The 21,681-nt window shown below is 39.2% G+C and overlaps 1 protein-coding gene across 1 annotated transcript in view; it reads right to left on the bottom strand.

Annotated features, from left to right (window-relative positions):
* Positions 1-9,558: 9,558 nt before the first annotated feature.
* Anxa3 (annexin A3) overlaps positions 9,559-21,681 on the bottom strand; it is a 56,036-nt gene continuing 43,913 nt past the window's right edge. Inside the window, exons 11-13 of the mRNA XM_013020129.1 lie at positions 17,842-17,900; positions 15,415-15,537; positions 9,559-9,967 (exon numbers count right to left, since the gene is read on the bottom strand). Of these exons, the coding sequence (XP_012875583.1) occupies positions 9,905-9,967; positions 15,415-15,537; positions 17,842-17,900 (245 nt within the window). The 3' untranslated portion in view covers positions 9,559-9,904. The remainder of the gene's footprint in view (positions 9,968-15,414; positions 15,538-17,841; positions 17,901-21,681) is intronic.

The following is a 21,681-nucleotide window of genomic DNA, read 5'->3' as shown; positions in this document are numbered from 1 at the left end:
TAATTATAGCCAATTAAGAGGAACCTAGTACTCCATTTTTTTTCTCAGTCTGGACGCTTAGTCTTATTTTGACATTTAATAACAGCAGATAATGTGGGTGTGGAAAAGAGCACCACTTAACATAGGATTGCTGTGAGCATTAATAAAGTAACTGCCAAATCCTAGGCATTTGATGTAACACATTTGTCTGAATCATAGCCTGTGAGAATTAGGAAAACACACTCCGAACTTTTTGCTCACACATCTGCAGCCTTTTAAAACAATGCTTAGCACCCAGTGGGTCTTCAATGTTGGGGAGATGGATGAATATGAAAATCAGTGTTCAATTTTTCAGATGGAAAATACTTGAAGGGAGTGATAAGCTGCTGACTTATTCATGTTTACAAAACTGTGAGTTATAGAAATGTGTTTATATTGCCAATCCGGAATACCCAGTTGTATAATCTAGAAAGACGTTAAGGTGGGATTTTTGTGGGGACAGGGGTTGGGTTTTTCATTGTTTATTGTTTTTTGCTTTTCATACTGTGCCAGTAGGGGGGGCTTTAACTCAGGGCCTCACACTCTTGTTTAGCTTTTTCACTCAAGGCTGGTACTCTACCACTTGAGCCATACCTCCATTTCCAGCTTTATGCTGGTTAAATGGATAGAAGAGACTTGGATTTATCTTCTTGAGCTGTGAGCCTGAGGAGTAGAATTATAGCCATGAGCCATTTGCACCGAGCAGAGTGGTGTTGAGTTTGAATATGAAATGTCCCCATAGCCTCATGTTTGAAGGCTTAGTCTTCAGCTGGTGGCATGTTTTGGAAGATACTGGAAACTTCAGTTGGTGGGGCCTATCTAGAGGAAATAGGTCACTAATGGTGTGTTGTTGGGGATTGTATCTGACTTTAACTCCTTCCTATTTGAGTCTTTGCTCCCTGGCTGCCAGGAGGTGAACATGACATTCTACCATATCAGGGTCCAGAAACAATGAAGCCAGACTACCATGTGTTTGAACCTCTGAAATCATGAACTAAAGCAATCCCTTCCTCTCCTTTAAACTGCCTGGCCCAGGTTTTATCACAGCAATGAGAAGTCTGACTAACATAATGATTCTAACCTTTCTGACCCTTAGTTTTCCAACTAGAAAATGGGGCTAACGTTACCTGCCTAATGGAGTTGTGAGGTTCAAATGAGATAACATACATTAATTGTTCATAGTGAGGATCATGAAAGTGGTCCCTGTTATCATTGGTACCACTCCTTTCAGGAGTGGCAAGCAATGCCTGCTGGGTCTTCAGATCTATTTGTTGAGAACAGATGGTAAGTTCACAAAGCCAAAGTCTAAAGGGTAGCTGACTTCTCCTTCTCATCAAAGAGATTAAAAAAATATGACCTAGTTTGAGTTGTATAAGTCCCATGTGGCTATTAAACAGAATTGGTAACTCATTCTCAGTTTTCTCATAATTACAGACAGTAAATCCTTTGAAACAAAAAAGGATTTTATGCATGTACTAGATACATGCATAATGGAAAATCAAGGAATGATATAAATAAAAATTAGTATTTGCTTTATTACAGATATTGTCCTAGGTACTTTATTTTTGTTATCTCATTTAATTCTGTATATTTTCTATGACCTATCTAAGTATTTCCTCCTGACAGTGTAGTCTTCCTAGAAATATGAGCTATATTTTTTTACCCCACCGTAGAAACACAAGGAAGTGATTGATAAGACTCAGTATTTTCTCAAAGCCTCCACACACAGCAAGTAGGTATAATTTGAACTCAGAGCACTGGGACAGTGGCTCAAGTGCTAGCCTTGAGCAAAAGTAGCTCAGGGACAGTACACAGGCCTGAGAGTTCAAACCCCAGGACCAGCAAAATTTAAAAAAAGACAGAACCATGACATTGAGGAAGAGAAGAACTCATTGGGAGACGCAGGACCACTGCGGTGTTCCTAGTGGCATATGTGGAAAGATCTGTGGAAATTCCCCACAGCAGCTCCCTCTGGGTAGATTCTGAAATCTGAGAAACCTTGAATCTCCCAAAAGTTACTGGCAGCACTTGGCCCAGGCAACTACACACCCAGTACCCGGGAGAAAGGAGACACGAAGATCAAGAACCAATCATCTGTTGCCTAATGGCTCAGAAAGGTCTGCATGTTGAATTAATTAAAAGCAGAATAATCAGTGCGAAGATGTCTTTGTACTGTCTACAAATGGCTGGCATCAGCCAGTATTATAGTTTGTTTTGAGAAAGGATCTCCCGCTGTAGACTTAGCTGACCACCAAACTCTCCATCTCCCTGCGTATGCCTCCAGAGAGCTGGGAATACAGGCATGAGCTACCCCACCCATTCTGCAGCATTGTCACAGCATTGTCACAGTTGACTACAGTTAATAACAATAGCTAGCTGTTCCTCAAGGTTACCACATGCTGGGCCATGCTGAATACTTACATGCATTCGTCCAATTAATCTTTGTAGTCCTAGGTGGTTTCATAATGATTCATAATAATGCTATCATTCAGACTTCACAGATAAGAATAGTGAGGCAGAAAGGATTTAAGTAATTTACCTTTGATCACACAGTAAATTGAGATCTGGAATTTGAACCTAAGCATGCCTGACTACATTCATATTCTTTAGTCAAGCACCTAGTAATCTGCAGCTCCTTTAAGAAGCTTGTCCCTTATCTTTGCACGTTGTGTGGAAATCTTTGGTGTTAAACTGCTGCCTTTCCCCTGACCCCATTTTCCTGATCCCTTACCAGTACCAAGAACTCCCCCCTCAAGCTGCCCTTCCAAATTGCCAAGTTATATGACTTTAGGCTTTTTCCTCAGTCCCCAGAATACCGACTCCTTCAAGTCAAGAAAACTCACTCATCTTTCTGACCCCTGCACATGACAGTAGTTCTGGGTCAAGGTTCTTATGCACTACATGGGATAAAAGACTGAAGAGTTTGTTTTGATTGGTAGCAACCAAAGTAAACAGCTCACACCAGTTGAAATAGAACCTGGCAATAGATGTTCTGGTTGTTTCTTTGTGGACTTGGCTCTGTCACACAACACCAAACAAAATAAAAAGTTAAACATTTCCACGGTGGGATCTCTAAACATCGTGTGGGGTCGTGGACAGGAGCCCCGTGTGTGGGGGTGCGCTCTGGAGCGCTGCTGTCTTCTGAGGGAGGGTGGGAATTTACACTTTTTCTCATCACCTGAACTCTACTGCTCCTCTCTCCTGCCACTGTGGCATGCTTCCTTGTACAAAAGCTGATGCATCTCAGAGCACTGTTTCAGCATTCTGCTGTCATGTTTTTTTTTTTTTTCTGATGCTATTACTGAACTTAGGCCTGGGCACGCTCTCTTTTCCTCTCTGCCTGGCACTCTACCACTTGAATCATAGCTCTACTTGTGTCTTCTTGGTGGTTGATTGGAAATAAGATTGTCATGGAATTTCCTGCCGGGGCAGGCTTTGAACTGTCTCCTCAGTATCTAGGACTACAGGCATGAGTCACTGGCACCTGACCAATACTCTCATTTGCTTTATGGTTGATTCTATATCAACTGGCAAGTCATGAACCTCTTCGTGTCAGAGTAGCATTAGGGCTCTGCAAGTCCCCTTGGATCATGTTGCCACATCGTTTATGCTGAATGAAGACATATGTGAGTTTTTTATGGGGGTGGGTGCCAGTACTGGGGCTTGAACTCAGAACCTGGCACTCCTGTTTGGCTCTTTTGCTCAAAGCTGGAGCTCTAACACTTGAGCCACACCTCCACTGAAGGCTTTCTTTCGGTAGTTAACTGGAGATAAGAGTCTCATGGACTTTTCTGCCCAGACTGATTTCTGAGTATGGTCCTCAGATCTTGGCCTACTGAGTAGTTAAGATTCCATATCTAAGTTTTGTTTTGTTTGTTTTTTGTGCAGGCCTGGGTAGTGTCCTTGAGCTTTTATGCTCAAGGCTAGCACTCTATCACTTGACCCATTGTTCTATATCTAGCTTTTTGGTGTTTCAATTGGAGATAACAGTCTCACAGACTTTCCTGCCTGGGCTGGCTTCTAACCATGTTTCTTAGATTTCAACCTCTTGAGTAGCTGGGATTACAGGATTGAGCCCTGGTGCCTGGCTCTCATGTAGATTTTGGCAACCAGTGTGTTCTAAACACATGCAACTGATAGCTTGAGTAGTGACTATCTTGGCTTCAGGAGCCTGGGATTGCTTTGGATGGTTTGATGCATGCCAGCAGCCTCTCAATGTAAATTCTATTGTATAACTCTTCTCATTTGAAATTTTCCTCTCTTACTTTTGCAAAATCTGCAGAAACAGGCAAACTCTGGTGTCAAAACAGGGCTGATCTTCTTGGTGAATCTTGTTTGGCCCAAAGCTGAGCTTATTTTATTTTCCAGTTATCTTAACTGGGAATATTATAGTGCCAGGAAAACATCGTAAGCACATAGCAGGTAGTACTTGGCTCTCACAGTCCTGCAAGAGGCGTACAAAGAGTGGATGGGAAGGACCCCAGCTTGTTCATTTGCTATGGTAGGCTAGGAAAGAAATTTGGGGGTACTTTCCATGCTTCTTAAAACAAGATTTCGTGGGCAGGAAATTGTTTTATCTTCTTCCTTAACTGTAAACTGAAAGGGAACTTTACAACGCCTCAAAATCCCCCAAGTGAATGAACAGATGCTAACACAAATCTTCCAAATGAGTTAGAGAACAATAGTGAACATTTATGGGGACAGGTCCTGGGCTAAGTGCTTTACATAAACTGTCTTGCTAAAACCTCACACCTACCCTCAACAATGAATGCTATTGCCACCCTGCCTTTATGTGAGGAACTAAGACAATTTGCTCGGTCACATGCCACACAGTTCTCAACTGTTGCGCAGGAAATAAGCCTTGAAAACCCATCTACTGATCCTGTAGTCACTGAGAATGGATACCCTTCTTCAAAGGACACATTGGACAATGCCATGTTGATGTAATTGAATATCTCCCTGAAGATTTCCGAAGCCAGTCTTAGAGATACTATTACTGAATGGTACTAAAATAAATAGCACTTATTTATTCTCCGAATGTATATCAACCACTCACTATCTGCAACCTACTGTGCAAGGCTGTGTCGATGCAATTAATAGTAATTCATTTTTGCTAAGTTAAATTCTTGGTGTGCTTCATCTCATTTAGTCTTCTGAACTCTTTCAGGTAAGTCCTGTTAATTAATTTTGTTGGTAATGGAGCTTGGATTCAGGGCCTCAAGATCTTCTTTTTCTGCCTTTCAAGGCCAACATTCTACCACTTGGGCCACACCTCTACTTCCAGGTTTTTTTTGTGGTGTTTTTGGAGATAAGAGTCTCCTGGGCTTTTCTGCCTGGGCTAGCTTTGAACCATGATTCTCAGAACTCTGACTCCTGCATAGCTAGGATCATAGTTTTGAGCCACCAGCACCTGGGTCTAAGTCCTGTTATTATCAACTGAGAATCAAATTGTGAGGGAAGAAGGAGGATCATGAGTTCCAGACAACTGATTTTTGTCTAAAAAATGAGTTGTAAGGTGGTTTAGCATTTGTCAACTATGTACTGATACATACAATACACGTTGCTATAATAGGTGGAGAGGCCAGGACTTGAACCCAGTTTGATCTGACGCCCAAACTAATGCATTAGAGACAAAAGAAAATGGCATACAACTGATATGGGAAATGAAGAGGATACACTTTTTCAGAAGAAAAGTCTGAATTACATTATCTGAATATTTTCTTCAAAATGTCCTGTCAAATAGAATGTTCTAATTCATTATGTTCATTTGTTGTTGTCTTTGCAGCTCCTGGGTTATAAAACAGGCATTCTTCTATTACCCTAGAAAATCGCGTGCAATCTTTTGTCTGCAATTTGCCAATCACAGAGCCCAGAGCTTGGGATTTTTCTCCTTCAGGGATTGTCTTCAGTGTTTAATGAGCCAACTTGCTCACACTCACGTAAGCAGGTGATCCCTAACAGAGCTCTATACTTTGTGTAAAAGCAGAGTCTTGGGAATGCTGGAAGCCAGAGGATTAAAATAAATGATCTACATGTTCCACTAAGGAGTTTACAGTGACAGTAAGATGCTTAGACCATGACAAATTCCATAGAGGATGTTTCCAAACATTCTATTTGGCCCAGTTATTCTGAAGCACCTACAAAGTTGATTTTGCCACTTGAATACAGTCAAGGAAAGAATTTTGAAGTTGACCTGCCACCTTGTGGAAATTGGAGGCGATTAAAAAAATACGTGTCTTTGAATAATAGCCTATAATATAATATGATGCAAGATAACATTTGTTTTCTTTCTCTCTTTTTGTTTTCTTCTCAAAGTGGGAGAATCTCATTATATGACCAATCTGGTCTTGAACTGTTAGGCTCAAGTGATCCTCTCTGCTTCAAACTCCTGAGTAAAATAATAGCAAATCACATAGTAAGAGAAGAAGTAAAAAAAAAAACTTGTAATGTTAGAGTTGAAATTAAGTGGTTGGGGCTACAAGCAGGTGAACTTGTGCCTGGCTTAGGCTAACGTCTATTGAGGAATTATAATGGGCTATGTACCTTTTAAATTTTTTCTCATTTTATTATAAAATAAGCAGTAATTATAATGGAAATAATGCTGTCCCTATTTTAAAGACCTTAGAGGAAGGTGAAGAAATTTGCTTGAAAACACAGCATGACACTGCTCCTGTGCTATATACAACCACCCTCTCCTCCAGGCATTTAGACACTTCACCACCCTCTCTTCCAGGCATTTAGACACTTAAGTATTTGGAAGAGTTGAACAGTAACCACCTAAGACAGTTGTGCTCCATCTGAATAGTCAGAAATACATTTTCAGCCGCCTGCAGCTGGCCCAGTACATCTGAGGCAAGTTGATAAGCAGGGATGGAGGAGGAGACAGTTTCTCCGTTCCTCTGTGTTCTTTCATTATTTCAATGCTGCTTTTATTTTCAGAGTTCTGTCATGTGACCACTACTCCCTGCACATTCTCAGCTCCCTTATCCAAGCTCATGCCCAAATAAGGTAAAAGTCCGGCTGACCTAGATCTCAAATCCTGGCTTTAATACTGTGTAACCTTGGGCCAGTTACAGGAACTTTCTGAGCTCCTTTTACATAGTTTGTTAAATGGGGAAATCTTGGCACATATAACCATGCTTTGTTTCAGAAATATGTAAGACAAATGAACGATATAAGATAAATGAGACCTAAGGTGCATGCCAAACTATGTGGCATACAGTAAGTCCTCTACTCATATGTAAACCAAAAGTTGATGACTCTGATACCAATAGTATAATTTTATGATACACTTGAATCACACTTGATACTTCTCAAGGTAGCTCTAATCATTATTTCCTGTGATTCTATTACCTCACCTTATAAATTATCATCATTAAGACGTATTGTGTACTTCTTTAAATAGGGATCTGAGCTGGGAATTTAGAGATACTTAACATATACAGTGATATTCAGAAGGGCATGTCTGTTCTGACCATTCAGCCATGTCTTGTTTTCTATGATTGTACAGTGAATTCCTGATGAAGCAGGAAAGAACCAGGATCTTCTTAGTTTTGTGGGATTTGTTTTTCTACTACATTGTAGCCCTTACTGATTGGAGATAAATCAGTATTCTGTAGCAATAATGGGAAAAGATGACTTCAAAGAAATCTAAAGAATAAGGAGTTAGAGGGAACAAAGAAGAAAGGGGAGAGAGAGGGAGAGGGAAGGAAGGAAGGAAGGAAAGAAGGACGAAATGAAAGAGGAAAAACAATGTAGGAGAACTCTAATGAAGCAATTTTTTTCATAGATTTGTGGGGGTTTTTTTGCATGTGCTGGTACTGGGGCTTGAACTTAGGGCTCATGCCTGGCACTCTACCACTTTAGTCACACATCTACTTCCAATTTCTTGTTGGTTAATTGAAGACAAGTGTATCTTGGACAGCAATTAATATTCATATAAAAAATTCCTTCTCCACAGCTTTGGAGAATGTGACTAACATTAAGTTTATAACTTAATGCCATGTCTACATCTACGTCTATGTCTGTGTTGAATAAAGATCCTCTGCATTTGAACTTTCCTCCAGAAAGCCTAGCACCTGGTTAGCTTTGTCATTTCTGTTGATGGTGACAGGCAGTGTAGAAAAAAAGACTTTGCATGTGAGTAGAATTCCAGAACTTGCCTTCAAGGATGGGGTCTATTAGTCATCTATCTCTATCTGTATCTATATCTATGCCAATATAGATGTATAAAACAAAAACACCCAAAGCCAAATAAATTTATTTTTAAAAGATGTTTATTTAGGTCATAGTTTCTGGAGTTTTGAATGCTGTCATCTAGTGATGGCCTTCTTGCTTAAAGAGTCCCAAGGAGGCTTGGTATCAAATGGCAAATGGAATTTAGTAGCTGCCAAGGTCATGGAGCTAGTAAATGGTAGAATCTGACATCAAAACCATGGGTGGCTGGGTACCCAGTGGCTCATGCTTGTAATCCTAGCTATTCAGGAGGCTGAGAGCTGAGGATCGCAATTTGAAGTGAGTCTGGGAAGGAAAGTCCATGAGACTCTTATTTTCAATTAACCCCTATAAACCTGGAAGTGGTGCTGTGGCTCAAAGTGGTAGAGAGCTACCCGTTAGTGAAAAAGCTCAGGGACAGCACCAGGGCCCTGAGTTCAAGCCCTACAACCAACCCCAAACAAACAATAAACAAAACAAATAAAAACAAAAAAACAAAAAAACCCATATGTGTCGGACACAATCTCTGTGCTTTATCCCCTCATGATTTTGGAAATTCCAGAACAAGAAAGATCAAGAAAGATCTTGCTGAATGATCTCAGCAATGTTGCCAATGGTCTATATTGACTAAAAGTTCTGGGTCACACACATCACTCCTGCAGAATGATTCTTTCTATTCTGGACCAAACTAATAACTTCAAATGGAAATGTTTGCCTCTTATATTCTTATCAATCAAGGTTTTTCTTATTAGGGCCCATTGAAAGGTAAGATGAAGACTGTTTTTTGTTTGTTTATTTTTACGGTCATGGGCTTGAACTCTGGGCCTAGGCGCTGTCCCTCAGCTCTTCAGCTCAAGGCAAGCACTCTACCACTTGAGCCACAGTGCCACTTCCGGTTTTCTGGTGGTTTATTGGAGATAAGAGTCTCATGGACTTTCCTGCCAGGGCTGGCTTTGAACCGCGATCCTCAGATCTCAGCCTCCTGAGTAGCTAGGATGACAGGCATGAGCCACCAGCGCCCAGCATAAGTTTTTTTTTTTTTTTTAATCATAGTTCTAATGACTTACAGGCAAAGGATGCTAGTCAGGCTTTATACTAAATAGCCATTTCTGGGAAAGCAATATTTAATAGGCAAGAAATTGATTAGTAGCTCAGCAGATCCTTTCTGGAGTATGAGTAACTTATCTTCCATTGCTCCTCTTATAGTTTGATCATAGGTGACAAGAGATATTATGACAAATACGTATTTTATAATATCATTAGTTGTTGGTACCAGACAACAGAAATGATTGGCAGACTCAAAAAAAAGCCCAACAAGTTGACAAATTACATTTTAAAAAGGTATCACTTTTTATTATCCTGCTTTAGAGTTAATGATTAGATCTACACTGATTCTGACTTCCTTGGGAAAATATCAGTTAGATTGTATGTACAGATCCTTAATATCATTTTTAAAATTTATTCTATAAGCTACTATTCTATAAACTCTAAGTGGAATGTCCTAAGATCACCAGTTTTGTTTATGTGGTGATTTTGGAATAATGAAAATTTCTGTTAGATAAACAAGTCACTATTGTACATCTGTTTGTACGTGTAAGTACTATGAGAAGAAAGTTAACAGCTGTTAAAGAAGTTCATCATGGGGGCTGGCAAGAAGCAAGGATTTTCTTCTTTACTCGTCATCTCCTCCACAGATCTTTGAGAGAGTGATTTCATAGTCTCCAGAAGTATCTGACTGCAAAGAACAAGACCAACAGAAAACAAAGATGGCATAAATAATGAAGGGAGCAAAATGAATCACAGCACTGGTGAAGTGAGTCTCATCCGTGTAGATGATTGTATCAACTCTTTTCCCCTTTACCAGTCAATAAACGATCTCAGCTCAGAAAAGATTATCATTGTGAGCTTAAGGATTATGAGGAAGTTTGATGTTTGCTATGTACCAAAGATGATCAGAGATAAAACTTGGCTTTTATCCTGGATTGTCCAAAATTTTTACATTCTTTTTACTTTTATTCAAAGCAACCAGTGATGGTTTGTCACCACTTATGCTTCCTGTTTGGAAAGCTGTCATTGGAGAATGTGGTCATGTTAAATATGTCATAAACAAAGATCATTTAGTGAAGAGGTTAAATGTGCTTTCACAGTAAGACACAACAGGTAGTAATATAATATATAATAGAGTATCTATAACATATAATCTATATTATATATAATAAAATAATATATTATTATAATACTCTGTTGTGTGTTGATTTTAGGTCTTCCTCTATTTACAAAGGTAAAAATCAAGTCTTGCTTTGACAAATGTAACATTCTTTCAAATTGTTGGCTGTCAACAATGCTACAGCTTTATATCGGAAAATCTGGGAAGCAATGGCTCACACCTGTAATCCTAGCCATTCCAAGCAAAACAGCCTCAAGAGTCTACCCCTCTTCAAAAAAAAGTAGAGCTGAAGGCATAGCCCAAAAGTGGTAGAACACCAGCAGATAAGCTCAGGGCCTAAGTTCAAAGCTCAGTATTCCCCCTCCCAATAAAGCTCCTTGGGTCATCTCTGATCAGAGTTGTAAACAATTATTAGGGATTCTACCAGTTAGTCAAGAAAATATATCCAAGTGGATTATTAGAAGTCAGTATATAAAATTCTGATTTCTATGTGAACTTCTCCTTACCTCTAAATGCCTTTGCCTTCTAGTAACACAGTCAATTTATTAGCATTCAAGAAATTCTGCTTTCACAAGAACAGTTAAGGTGCCCAGCTGGTTCTTTCTTTTCTTTCCCTACATTTTTCTCTCTAGAGGACTTCGATCCTTGTCTCTAGTTTCAATAATGTAATTAATTTTCTGGGTACATTCCACCCTTTGGTGATATCTCCACTTATCTTTTCCAAAGACACCTCAAACTCAGCACATGAAAAACAGCTCACAGAGATTCACTCCTCCAAAAGGTGACATTTTAAAATCCCATTTGACTATAGGAAATGACACCACGGCTTCCCATGTTAGAATCCTGGAGTCCTTCTTAACCCATCTTCTTCATTTCTCACATCAGGCCCCTGAAGATTTAATTCCTAAATATCATTTGAGCCCTTGTTCTTTCCTGTCTTTGCCTGGCCATCAACCATCATAGCTACTCCAATGTGACTATATAAAACACATAGTGACAAGTCTCCTAACCCAACACTCTACCTGTCTTGCAGCTTCTTCCAACTTACTCTCCACTACCACTGGATCTTTTCACTGATCATAACACTATCTGGCTTAACATTCTCCAGTGGCTTTCTGCTACTCTGAAGCTCAAGATGAACCTACTTAAACACTGCTGAAGAGTTCCAGCATGATCAGTCCCTTGGTCCTCAAATGTTACTATTTTCCTTCTAGTAAGAGATCTTTCCCATCATTTTCAAGTCCTTCCTGGTTCTCTGGTTGTGTAGGTAGCATGACCATTGTCTTGTTCATATCCACTCATTTTCTAGGTCAGAATAATGATTCCATTCATAGAAGCCCTTCACCACACTTAACAGTTGTGATAGTTAATTTGATTTTTTTACATTTATGTGTAATTCTATAAGGGCAGAAAATGTATCCACTCTTCTCCCCTACCCACTTTAATTGTAATCTTGAGCCTGATGTACATTTAGTAAAATTTCATGCGCTGGTCCTGGTGCTTGCTATAACTCAGATACCTGGGTGCTGTCTTTGAGCATTTTTGCTCAAGACTAGCACTCTACCACTTGAGCTGCAGCTCCACTTCTGGTTGTGGTTTCTTTTTTCTTTCTTTCTTTCTTTTTTGGGGCTTACTTGGAAAAAAAGGATCTCACGGTTTTCCTTCCCAGGTTGGCTTCGAACTGTGATACTCAGATCTCAGCTTCCTGAGTAGCTACGATTACAGGCAAGAGCCACTCATGCCTGGCACATTTAATAAAATTTTAAACTAAATGAATGCAGTACTAATGTTGACTGCAAAGCTCTTTTTTTTTTTGTCGGTTGTGGGGCTTGAACTCTGGGCCTGGGTGCTGTCCCTCAGCTCTTCAGCTCAAGGCGAGTGCTCTACCACTTGAGCCGCAGCACCACTAACATTCCCATTTCTAATCAAGCAAGTTGCCTCTTTCTTCCTATCTCTCTGTTGGTAAGCAGAGAATGCAGTCCACAGGAAGACTCATGTATTCTGTTGACCTGAAAGGCATACTCAATACTCATTGCTGCAACTACAAACTTCTTTTCTCTCTGCTCCTACATTTCTATGCTAACCCACAATCTAGCATTTATTCGTATATTATCACCTTTTCTTGATCCCTACCTATCATATTTTCCCTAAAAGATTTATAGTCATTAAACACATACATAACTCAAATATAAATTCGCATACAAAATTTACATTCATATCTTTATATTAAATAAATACACATTTGATTTTTACCTCTGTCTTTCCTTCTCACTACCAATCACCACCTAAGAACAGTGTAAATAATCATTTAACTGCTTAAACCATGGTGCAGGGAGAGGAAGATGGGAGGGTACACAATGGAACTATATCTCTGAATTTCAGAAACTTGGCCATCTGAAATCATTCTGTTCATCAGTAAGGAAAACATCATGAGATTATCTAATAATGTACGTGAGGTGGTGGAAATAAAAAGAATTTATATTATTTCAAACCACAAACTGAACTCTTCAACAATGGATTTCTTCTTTTTTTATCAAACTATAAATAGTTTAAATGTTTTCTAATATAATAACTCTCAATTACCCAGACCATTGCAAGCCTGAGGGCCACAGCTTAATTGAATTTTCTGGTTTGCGGAGGGTGAGCTGAAAGCCTTCCTGTTGTGTCAACCTTGTTACTGACAATTGTTATAAAATGTATGAGTCTGCTTTTTGCCTTAGTAAATGCAATGTGGTTACGGTTATTGAATCTTCCTTTGATGATGGAAACTATTGTAATGTGTCAGGATCAATTCAAATAGAATTGAGAGGGAGCGGTTGAGGAAATGCTCTGTGCTAAGCTCCAGGCAGTTGGCAACTTTGTGTGTGTGTGTGTGTGTGTGTGTGTGTGTGTGAGAGAGAGAGAGAGAGAGAGAGAGAGAGAGAGTTTCAGCTCATTCGAGCATCATCATCTGAAGAGGTTAAGTGCAAAACCAAAGGCTCAAGTCAAAAACTGAGAATTTTGATGAGTAGACCTAGCTGAGTGATTGATGTTAATTCACTCATTCATTAATTAACCCACATTTGTGGATCCTGAAGAATGACTGTTTCCAGGACGGCTGAGGTTTGTCTCTGGTGAAAGGTGGCTGTCCTGGGTCAGGGCTGTAACATAGAAGGAACAGAAGCCATGCCACCTGCATGACCTCTGGGAAGCCAGCCCTGAGCTCCTTCTTTCCTCTGAGCCAGTGGGGTCCTGGAGGCTGGGTGGGTGGCCAGCTCTCTGAGGCTTAGCTCCTACAATGCTTTGGACAAGTTGGACTGCTTCTCTCTATCCTGCATTTGCTGGACACTTCCATGTGTTCTTGGGAACCAAGATAGGAAAATGAATCTATAGAAAACTGATAGATAGGTCTGGAGCTAGCCCCTTAATTCACCATTTGTTTGCCAGTTGCTATATCTGTATTAGCACTGAGACTTAAAGTATGGAAGACAAAGGAGCAAAACCTCCAAAGAATAATGGACAAAAAGACATAGAGACATTGCAGAAAAATAATCACAAGTATCATTTAAAACACGGAAATATCCATTGAAGCCAGATGTGGTGCTATACACCTGTAGCACCAGCACTCAGGAGGCTGAGGCAGGAAAATTGAGAATTTGAGGCCAGCCTGAGCGACATAGAAAGACCCTATTCTCAACAAACAAATGGCAATAAAAATGTTATAATGAGACACAATGCCTCACCTATCAGATTGTAAAAACACAAATGGGTTGTTTGTGGGTTGAAGTCAACTCTCTGTTCAGGCTCTAAAAGAACAAGGACTTACATCTTACCTCATGAAAGAGGAAAATGAAACTAGGTGGTAATATTTATCATGATTATAAAAACATATCTGTCTCAACACTCCTGCATCGGGAATTTATCCTACAGATATCCTCGTACCTCACGAAATGGTAATAAGCACATAATCATATAACATGCTTATAATAGCAAGAAACATCTGTGATCTCTTTGGTACAAATATACAAACAATGGAATGATGTACAGCCATTAAAAGTGAGAAAACATCCTGTGTACTGAAATGAAATGAACTAGAGCAGCAAAACCTGTGTTCTTTGTATACAACAAAGATGTTTATTATTATTACTATCAGGGAGGCTCGAACCTAGGGGCTGATGCATGCAAGGCAAGAATTCTACCACTGACCTACACCTTAGGCCAGAAAAAGAAAAATTTAAATATAGTTTTTCCTTTCTTTATATTTTCACAAGCAATACACAAATTGTCACAAATACTTCAGTGTACATCATAGGCAAACAACTTACACACGCACTTTACAAATGAAGAACAGCTCATTAAAAAAAAAACACAACAAAAATGCCCTTGATTTTTGTTTGGCCAGCCTGGACCATGATCCTATTTATGATTACCAGGTAGCTGGGCTGACAGGTGTACATCACTATGTCCACCTATTGGTTGACATGAGCTCTCATAAACTTTTTGCCCAGGCTACCATTGAACTGTGATTCTACCACTGGAGCCACACCTCCACTTGTAGCTTTTTGCCCAGGCTGGCTTCAAATGGCTATTCTCAATGCTCAGCTTCTGAGTAGCTAGGATTACAAGCATGAGTCACTGGCACCTGGCAATGGTCCTCTCGACTTCAGCTTCCCAAGGAGCTAGAATTACAAGAGTGAACCACCAGCACCCAGCTTGCTGTAGTTCTTTTAACTCAGAAAACACATAGAAAAGGAGAGAAATCTAAGTCGTCCTACTGCACTCCAGTACTGAGGCTTGAACTCAGAACTCTCAGGGCTGGCACTCCACCACTTGAACCATACCTCGAGTATCATATGACTTTATGTTTTAAGAGATGAAAAGCAAAGAAGACAAGTAGAGAAAAACAAAGTATGCTCTGCTATTTTTAAGGAGGGGGTAACCATGCTCGGTAGGCAATGTACTCATTACCTTACTCATGTCACTGTAACCCTCTATGCAGTATGTTTACAATAAAAAATTTTTTAAAGGAGACTTACTTTGATTGCTGAATAGAGGGAATACCCATAATGCTTCTTAAACTCATGTCGAATGTCCAGAAGGTCAATTTCTGATCTGGAAACCATTATTCGGTTCAGAGTGAACTCATCTGTTCCAGCACCCTGGTAAGAAATGCAAGTGATCACACTGGAAATCTCATTGGTCACAAAATGATATGGAGACCTTTATTTGTAAGATTAGATAATGGTACATGAAATATTCAACCATGGTGCTTTTTCCTCATTCATTTCCCATTAGACCCAATCATTTCCAAAAAATACTTGTTGAGCCCCTCCTCAGCACCAGTATCAATCATATGCTGAATAACAGAGATGAGTTATCCATAACAGGTTTCCAATTTTGTAAAGAGTACAGGCAATAAAATGAGACATTAAAAATAGTCTGACATATGGCAGATATTGAGTATTATGGAAGCATATTATCAGAAGAAAAATCAAAGACTTTTTTTCTGTCCAAGGAAGTGACATTACAGGAGTACTGGGCATAGTGGCAAACACCTATAATCCCAGCCCTTGGGATGCTATGGCAGAAGAATCTGAAGCAAAAGGTCAGTCTGGGGTACACAGGCAGACTCTGTCTCCAAAAATATTAACCAGGAGAAGGAGTGTTTTCATATAAGCTGGAAGGAAAAACTGTTTCAGTGGAGGATATTGTATGTTTTAAGGTTTAGGACAAGAAAGAATATCATATATTCAAGAATAAGAGGACTAGCGAGAGATGTGTCTGGAAAAGCCAGGCCTAGGTAACCATGAAATGTGGTTAACATCAACTCAATAGAAATAACTATTATATTTTAACCAGGAATATATGGAGATCAGATATACTTGTGGTTTCACTCTACAGTGCAAGGAGCACATTTTGGATTGGAGTATGATAAAGGAGAAGACTAGAGTCTTTAAGATTCATTCAGAGGTAAACAAAGAAAAGATAATGGCAAATTGAGCCATAATGGGAGAAAAAAGGAAAATCTGAAGGATGCTTGTTTAGGATTGTCAAGAAAACGTTGCTTCATAGAGAGGGAGAATGTACACATTTCAGGTGAGCAGTTGGACAGATGTTGATTCCATTTATTTATGCATCCCCAAAATGCTTGTTGAATAGCCCTTACATTTCAGGCATTGCTCTATTTATTACACATATGGTTTAGGGAAACACAGATCCTATCTCTGACCTCATAGATACTATATTCTAATCAAGACAATAAATTGTCCAATTGTTTAGTGAAACATAGGAAGAAAATAAAGCAGGGAAATAGAATAGAATAGCTGAAAGGGAAAACAGGTGACATAACACAATCAGGGAAGAAACCTGAACAAAGAGGCAGCCATTGGAGGAGGAGGGTCCCAGGTAAAGACAACAACAAATTCAAAGAACCAACTTGGCATAGTCAGGGAATGGAAAGAGGACTGAGGTGGTTGAGACACAGTGCATGAGGCTATGGAGAAATATATAGCCCTAACAAATGGGTAAGGTTAGTTGCTATTGGAGCTCTCTCCTGAGATGACTGCCTTGTAGGTAGCACACAGTTATGGATAGGAGGTGTTCTCTTGGACATTCATGTTTTTTTGTTGGTACAGAGTTTCAACTCAGGGCTTTGTGCTTGCTAGGCAAGTACTCTGCCACTTGAGCCATGCCCCGGCTCCTTTTGCTTTTGGAACTTGTTTCTCATATTGTTTATTTTTCAGTCCAGCCTTAATCTGCAATCTGTCTATATCAGCCTCCTAAGGAGCTGGGATTGCAGATATGAAACAGCACATCCATTTTTTAAGGTATAGATGAAACTCCAGGAAATTCCCTGTAAAGAAAGGGTCTCTCCCGAGACAGGCCTTGTTCTGGGATCTGGAAGCAGACAAGAGCTTGACTCATGAAATTCTCTGATCCAGCAGACAGAGGGAAAACACACAGGGTTTCAATATCCTATAAAGATGGATGATTCAGCCTGGTTTATTTCCAGGAAAGCTTCTTGAGAAGCACCCAAACTCAGGGGTTACGTTTGATGGCATTCTAAAACAAGTTCTGTTGTCCACCCCTGCTGCCAATTTTACTAACATTTTGCTGTAGCTAATCCTTATTTATTGGTGTGTCCATCAACCTATCAAGTAAATTAGCAGATAAATTAGCTACAAAAACTTACCAATATGGAAGATAAATATGACACTATCAACACTAAGCAATTTTTTTTGGTGCCAGTTCTGAGGCTTGAACTTGGGGCTGTCTCTCTACCACTAAGCCCCACTTTCATTTCCAGCTTTTCTTCTGGTTAATTGGAGATAAGAATTTCCTAGATTTTTCTGTTCCAGTCTAGCTTTGAACATCCATCCTGAGAAGCTAGGATCGCAGGCATAAACAGTAGTTTTCTTCTCCTTGAGGAATGCTAAGAATGCATATGAAATTTGCGGACCAACCTTCAAAGACTGATGCAGTCTTTCAGCTAAAAAGGCAGGCGTGTTCCTCACACAACGAACTGTTATAAAGTAAAAAAAAAAAAAAGGAATTATTATTAGCTTTACCTAATAGAAATTGGGTAAGCAATAGTAATTGGTTTGTTTAAAAAAGATAACAATTCTTTCGACTGTTATACCATTCCACTCCTCCTCACAACTGGCTTCTATTCAGAATGAAAGGAAGACTGCTTAACCTGAATTTCAAAGCCTTGTAATGCCATATTTGCACAGAACCTTAGCATGGTAATTATCTTCAGCCATGGAGAAAAAACATTACCTGCCAAAGGAACTCCCACCGTATCTGACTCACTTCTCCACCCCAGACACCTACACTTACATTGAGGATTCCCTATTTCGCTACTGATAAAGAACTTTGACCTAGCAACTGCAGAGATGTGGTTCCAAATAATTCATTAGTGAGAAAGGGCACTGGAGTTCCATTTAAACCCTTTCCCCCCTCCCAGCCCCATGGAAGGATTTTCTTTTCAAGTGTCTGGATGAGTCTACATAGGCAGTTACTGTTAGAATAACTATATTAGAACTAGTGCCTATAACTTAACTGCAATCATTGAAAAACAGAATGGATAAGTCTTTATTTTGACCTAACAAGTATAGCAGAAATAAATCCAAAAAAAGAAACTGACAAAAAATGAGTAAATGAATGATTCTTGAAATAAAACGAAAATAGGAGAAGTCTGTAGGGAACAAACCTATTTACTGCAACACAATTATTTTTGTTATCTTAAATCTGATTCCTAGGTGAGAACCTGACCAAATGAGAATGGATTTTATAATGCATTTTGGATCTCAGAACAAGACTAGATTTTTCTCATCAAGACTTAGGAACTTTCTCAAGCAAAGCAAGAGATTTGGTGTGTAAGTGATTTAAGGGACTATTAGATGTGAAGTTGTTTGGCAAAGAAAATGAACCATTTGAACTGCATGTTTAAAAAGACATTATATTGCTGCACTATTCACAATAGTCAAGATATGGTAACAGCCCAGATGCCCCACAATAGATGAGTGGATCCAAAAAATGTGCTACCTATACACACAGACATTAGAAAGAATAAAATTATGTCATTTGCAGAGAAATGGGACTAGAACAAATCATATTAAATGAGGCAAATCAAGCTCATAGAGGCAAATGGCCCACATTCTCTCTGGTATGCAGAAATTAGAACTAAGATACACTGGGATATGGTAAATTATGCAGGATTCTAGATACTCACACACAGTGAGACCAGAAGAGAATAGTCTTAGCAGAAAAACACAAAGGTGCAATGCCTACGTGTCTCTTCATGCTAATATATATTTACTGAAGTGAACTCTAAGATATGGAAATATGAGACCTCTTTCTTTCTCTTTCTTTTTCTATCTTTTTAAAATTTTTAGTTTTAGATGATTCAGTCTTCTTTATGGTATATTTAAGTGTACATCTTCAGAAGGGTTGCGGGGGAGGGAACAGAACTCCAGGGAAAAAGAGTGAAAACGTGTAGCACTTGAGCTCACTAGACATTGATGATAATGGACTATATACAACTTGTGAGTAGAGACGGGAGGGAGGGACTGGGAGAAAACGAGAGAACAAGAGACACTGTATGAAAGGAATGTGCTTATTTCTTGGCACATGTAATTGTAATCCCTCATCACCTCTATAATAATAAATTAAAAATAAGCCTTAATAATTTAACCAAAAATCATTATGACATAATTTATTCTATTAAACTTATTATCCTTCAATTAGATTTTTGGAATCCTTATTTATTTATTTATTGTGTCAGTATTGGGGCTTGAACTCAGGGCCTATGCATTGTCTCTTCGTTTTTTCACTCAAGCCACAGTTCCCTTGCCAGACTTTTTTTTGGTGGTTACTCAGTTCTATTTCCAGCTTTTTTTGGTGGTTGCCAGGGCTGGCTTTGAACCATGCTTCTCAGATCTCAGCCACCTGAGTAGCTAGGATTACAGGCCTGAGCTACTGGCACCTGGCTCAATCCTTTCTTTTTCAAATCAATTTTTTCCCTTTAGTTTGCCCTTTGCTCCATGTTTTAAGCACATTGTTCTTTCTGTCTGCAAATGTCAAAAGTGGCAGTAGAGGATAGGGATAAGGAAGTTTGTTTTAGTGCCCAACCCTCAGAGGGAGGAAAACTTGAGTTCACCATTGCCTATGTCCTACCTCTCTTCACTATCCTGACCAAACTTCAGTCAGGCTCTCTTCCTAAAGGCCTATGAACTTTGGCTTGTCCCATCCTTCATTTTAGTAAATGAAGATCATGTCCCTTTATGGTTTTATCCCAAGAATCCAGCTACCAACAATGAGCCACCTGTCATTTCAAAAACCAGTGATCATGCCTTCTTGTTGTCTAACTTTCCCTAAAAAGTGTCTTCCTAAAAAAAAAAAAGAAAGTTTGCTGTTTGAATTTTCAAATTTGCACATTGTTAGGATCCAGTTGCAAAAGTCTTTTTGAATAAAACTTCTCATCTTCACATGGATGTGGTTGTATTTGGTTGCATCTATTAGTAGATTCCTATTATGTAATTCTAAGATGGTGGTGCTCAGATTTTTTTTAATGTCAAAAACTATGTGGTGACATATTACACTAGAGTTCTTGTATATGAAATATCTAGAACAGGTAAATTTAAACAGCCAGAAAAACATCTGTAGCTGCTGGTGTCTGGGTGGTAGATAGGAATGGGAACTGCTGAGGGCTTTTCTTGGGGGCTAATAAAAATACCCCTAACTTAGATGGTGATAGTGACTGCAAAACTCTGTCAATGTTAAAATGCGGTGAATTACACAGTTTTAATGGGTGGATTTTATTGCATGTGTGATACATCTTAGTGAAGATTTTTTTTTTCCATCCTGGAGCTGGATCCTAGAAGATTGTACATGCTAGGTAAGAACCCTTCAATGAAGTTTTCTGTAAATGAAAAAAGCTTTATTCCAATGGTAGACTGAAATAGACAATGAACATTGTGACGCATTTTGAGTTATCAAATTAGTAATTTTTGAGTAATCAAATTAATGGTAAAACAAATGTACATTTTAGCCCAAATTTAATGCCCAATTAGATGTGTGCTTTCAAGAGTATTTTTTTTTTAATTTCTTAGCTTGCTGCTATAGTTTGGATGTGAAATGTCCCTCACAGTCCCATGTGCAAATGCTTGGCCACATCTACACTATTGGAGGTGGTAGAACCTGTAAGAGTTTGGACCAAGTTGGAAAAAGTTATTGTAAGAGAGTGTGTGCAGTTGAAAGAGATATTGAACTCTGACCCCTTCCCGTCTCTGTCTTGGCTTCCGGACTGCCATGAAGTAAGGTGAGAAGCCAGATGCTCCCACCATAATCTACAGGGCTGCTCCAGCTCAAAGCACCTGGGCCAAGCAACCATGAACTGATACCTCTGAAACTGTGAGGCAAAATGAACCTTTCCCCCTTCTAAATTGAGTAGCTCAGTTATTTTGTCATAGTGACAGAAAGTTGACTCGCAAAAGTTTTTCAAATATTGTTGCTCAGTAAGAGCAGGCAAAGCTGCACATTAATATAAGGATTAGCATTATGAAATAGAAAAAATAGAACTAGCTACTACCTCTGAAACTCTTAGAACTATTTCTAGAGACTGATATTAATTCCATTTCTTTAATTGAAAAAGGTTTTCTTTCCCTTTGATGGGTATTTTAAAAACAATTTTACTGGAGTTAGTCTCATTCTCTCTCCCCCCCCTTTGTTTTTTGTTTTTGTTTTTTGTTTTTGGCGGTCGTGGGGCTTGAACTCTGGGCTTGGACGCTGTCTTGCACTCT

Source organism: Dipodomys ordii, unplaced genomic scaffold, assembly GCF_000151885.1.
Source record: "Dipodomys ordii isolate 6190 unplaced genomic scaffold, Dord_2.0 Scaffold49, whole genome shotgun sequence".
NCBI lineage: Eukaryota > Metazoa > Chordata > Mammalia > Rodentia > Heteromyidae > Dipodomys > Dipodomys ordii.
Note: the sequence above shows the minus strand (reverse complement) of the source record. Positions and strands in the feature narration are given on the sequence as shown.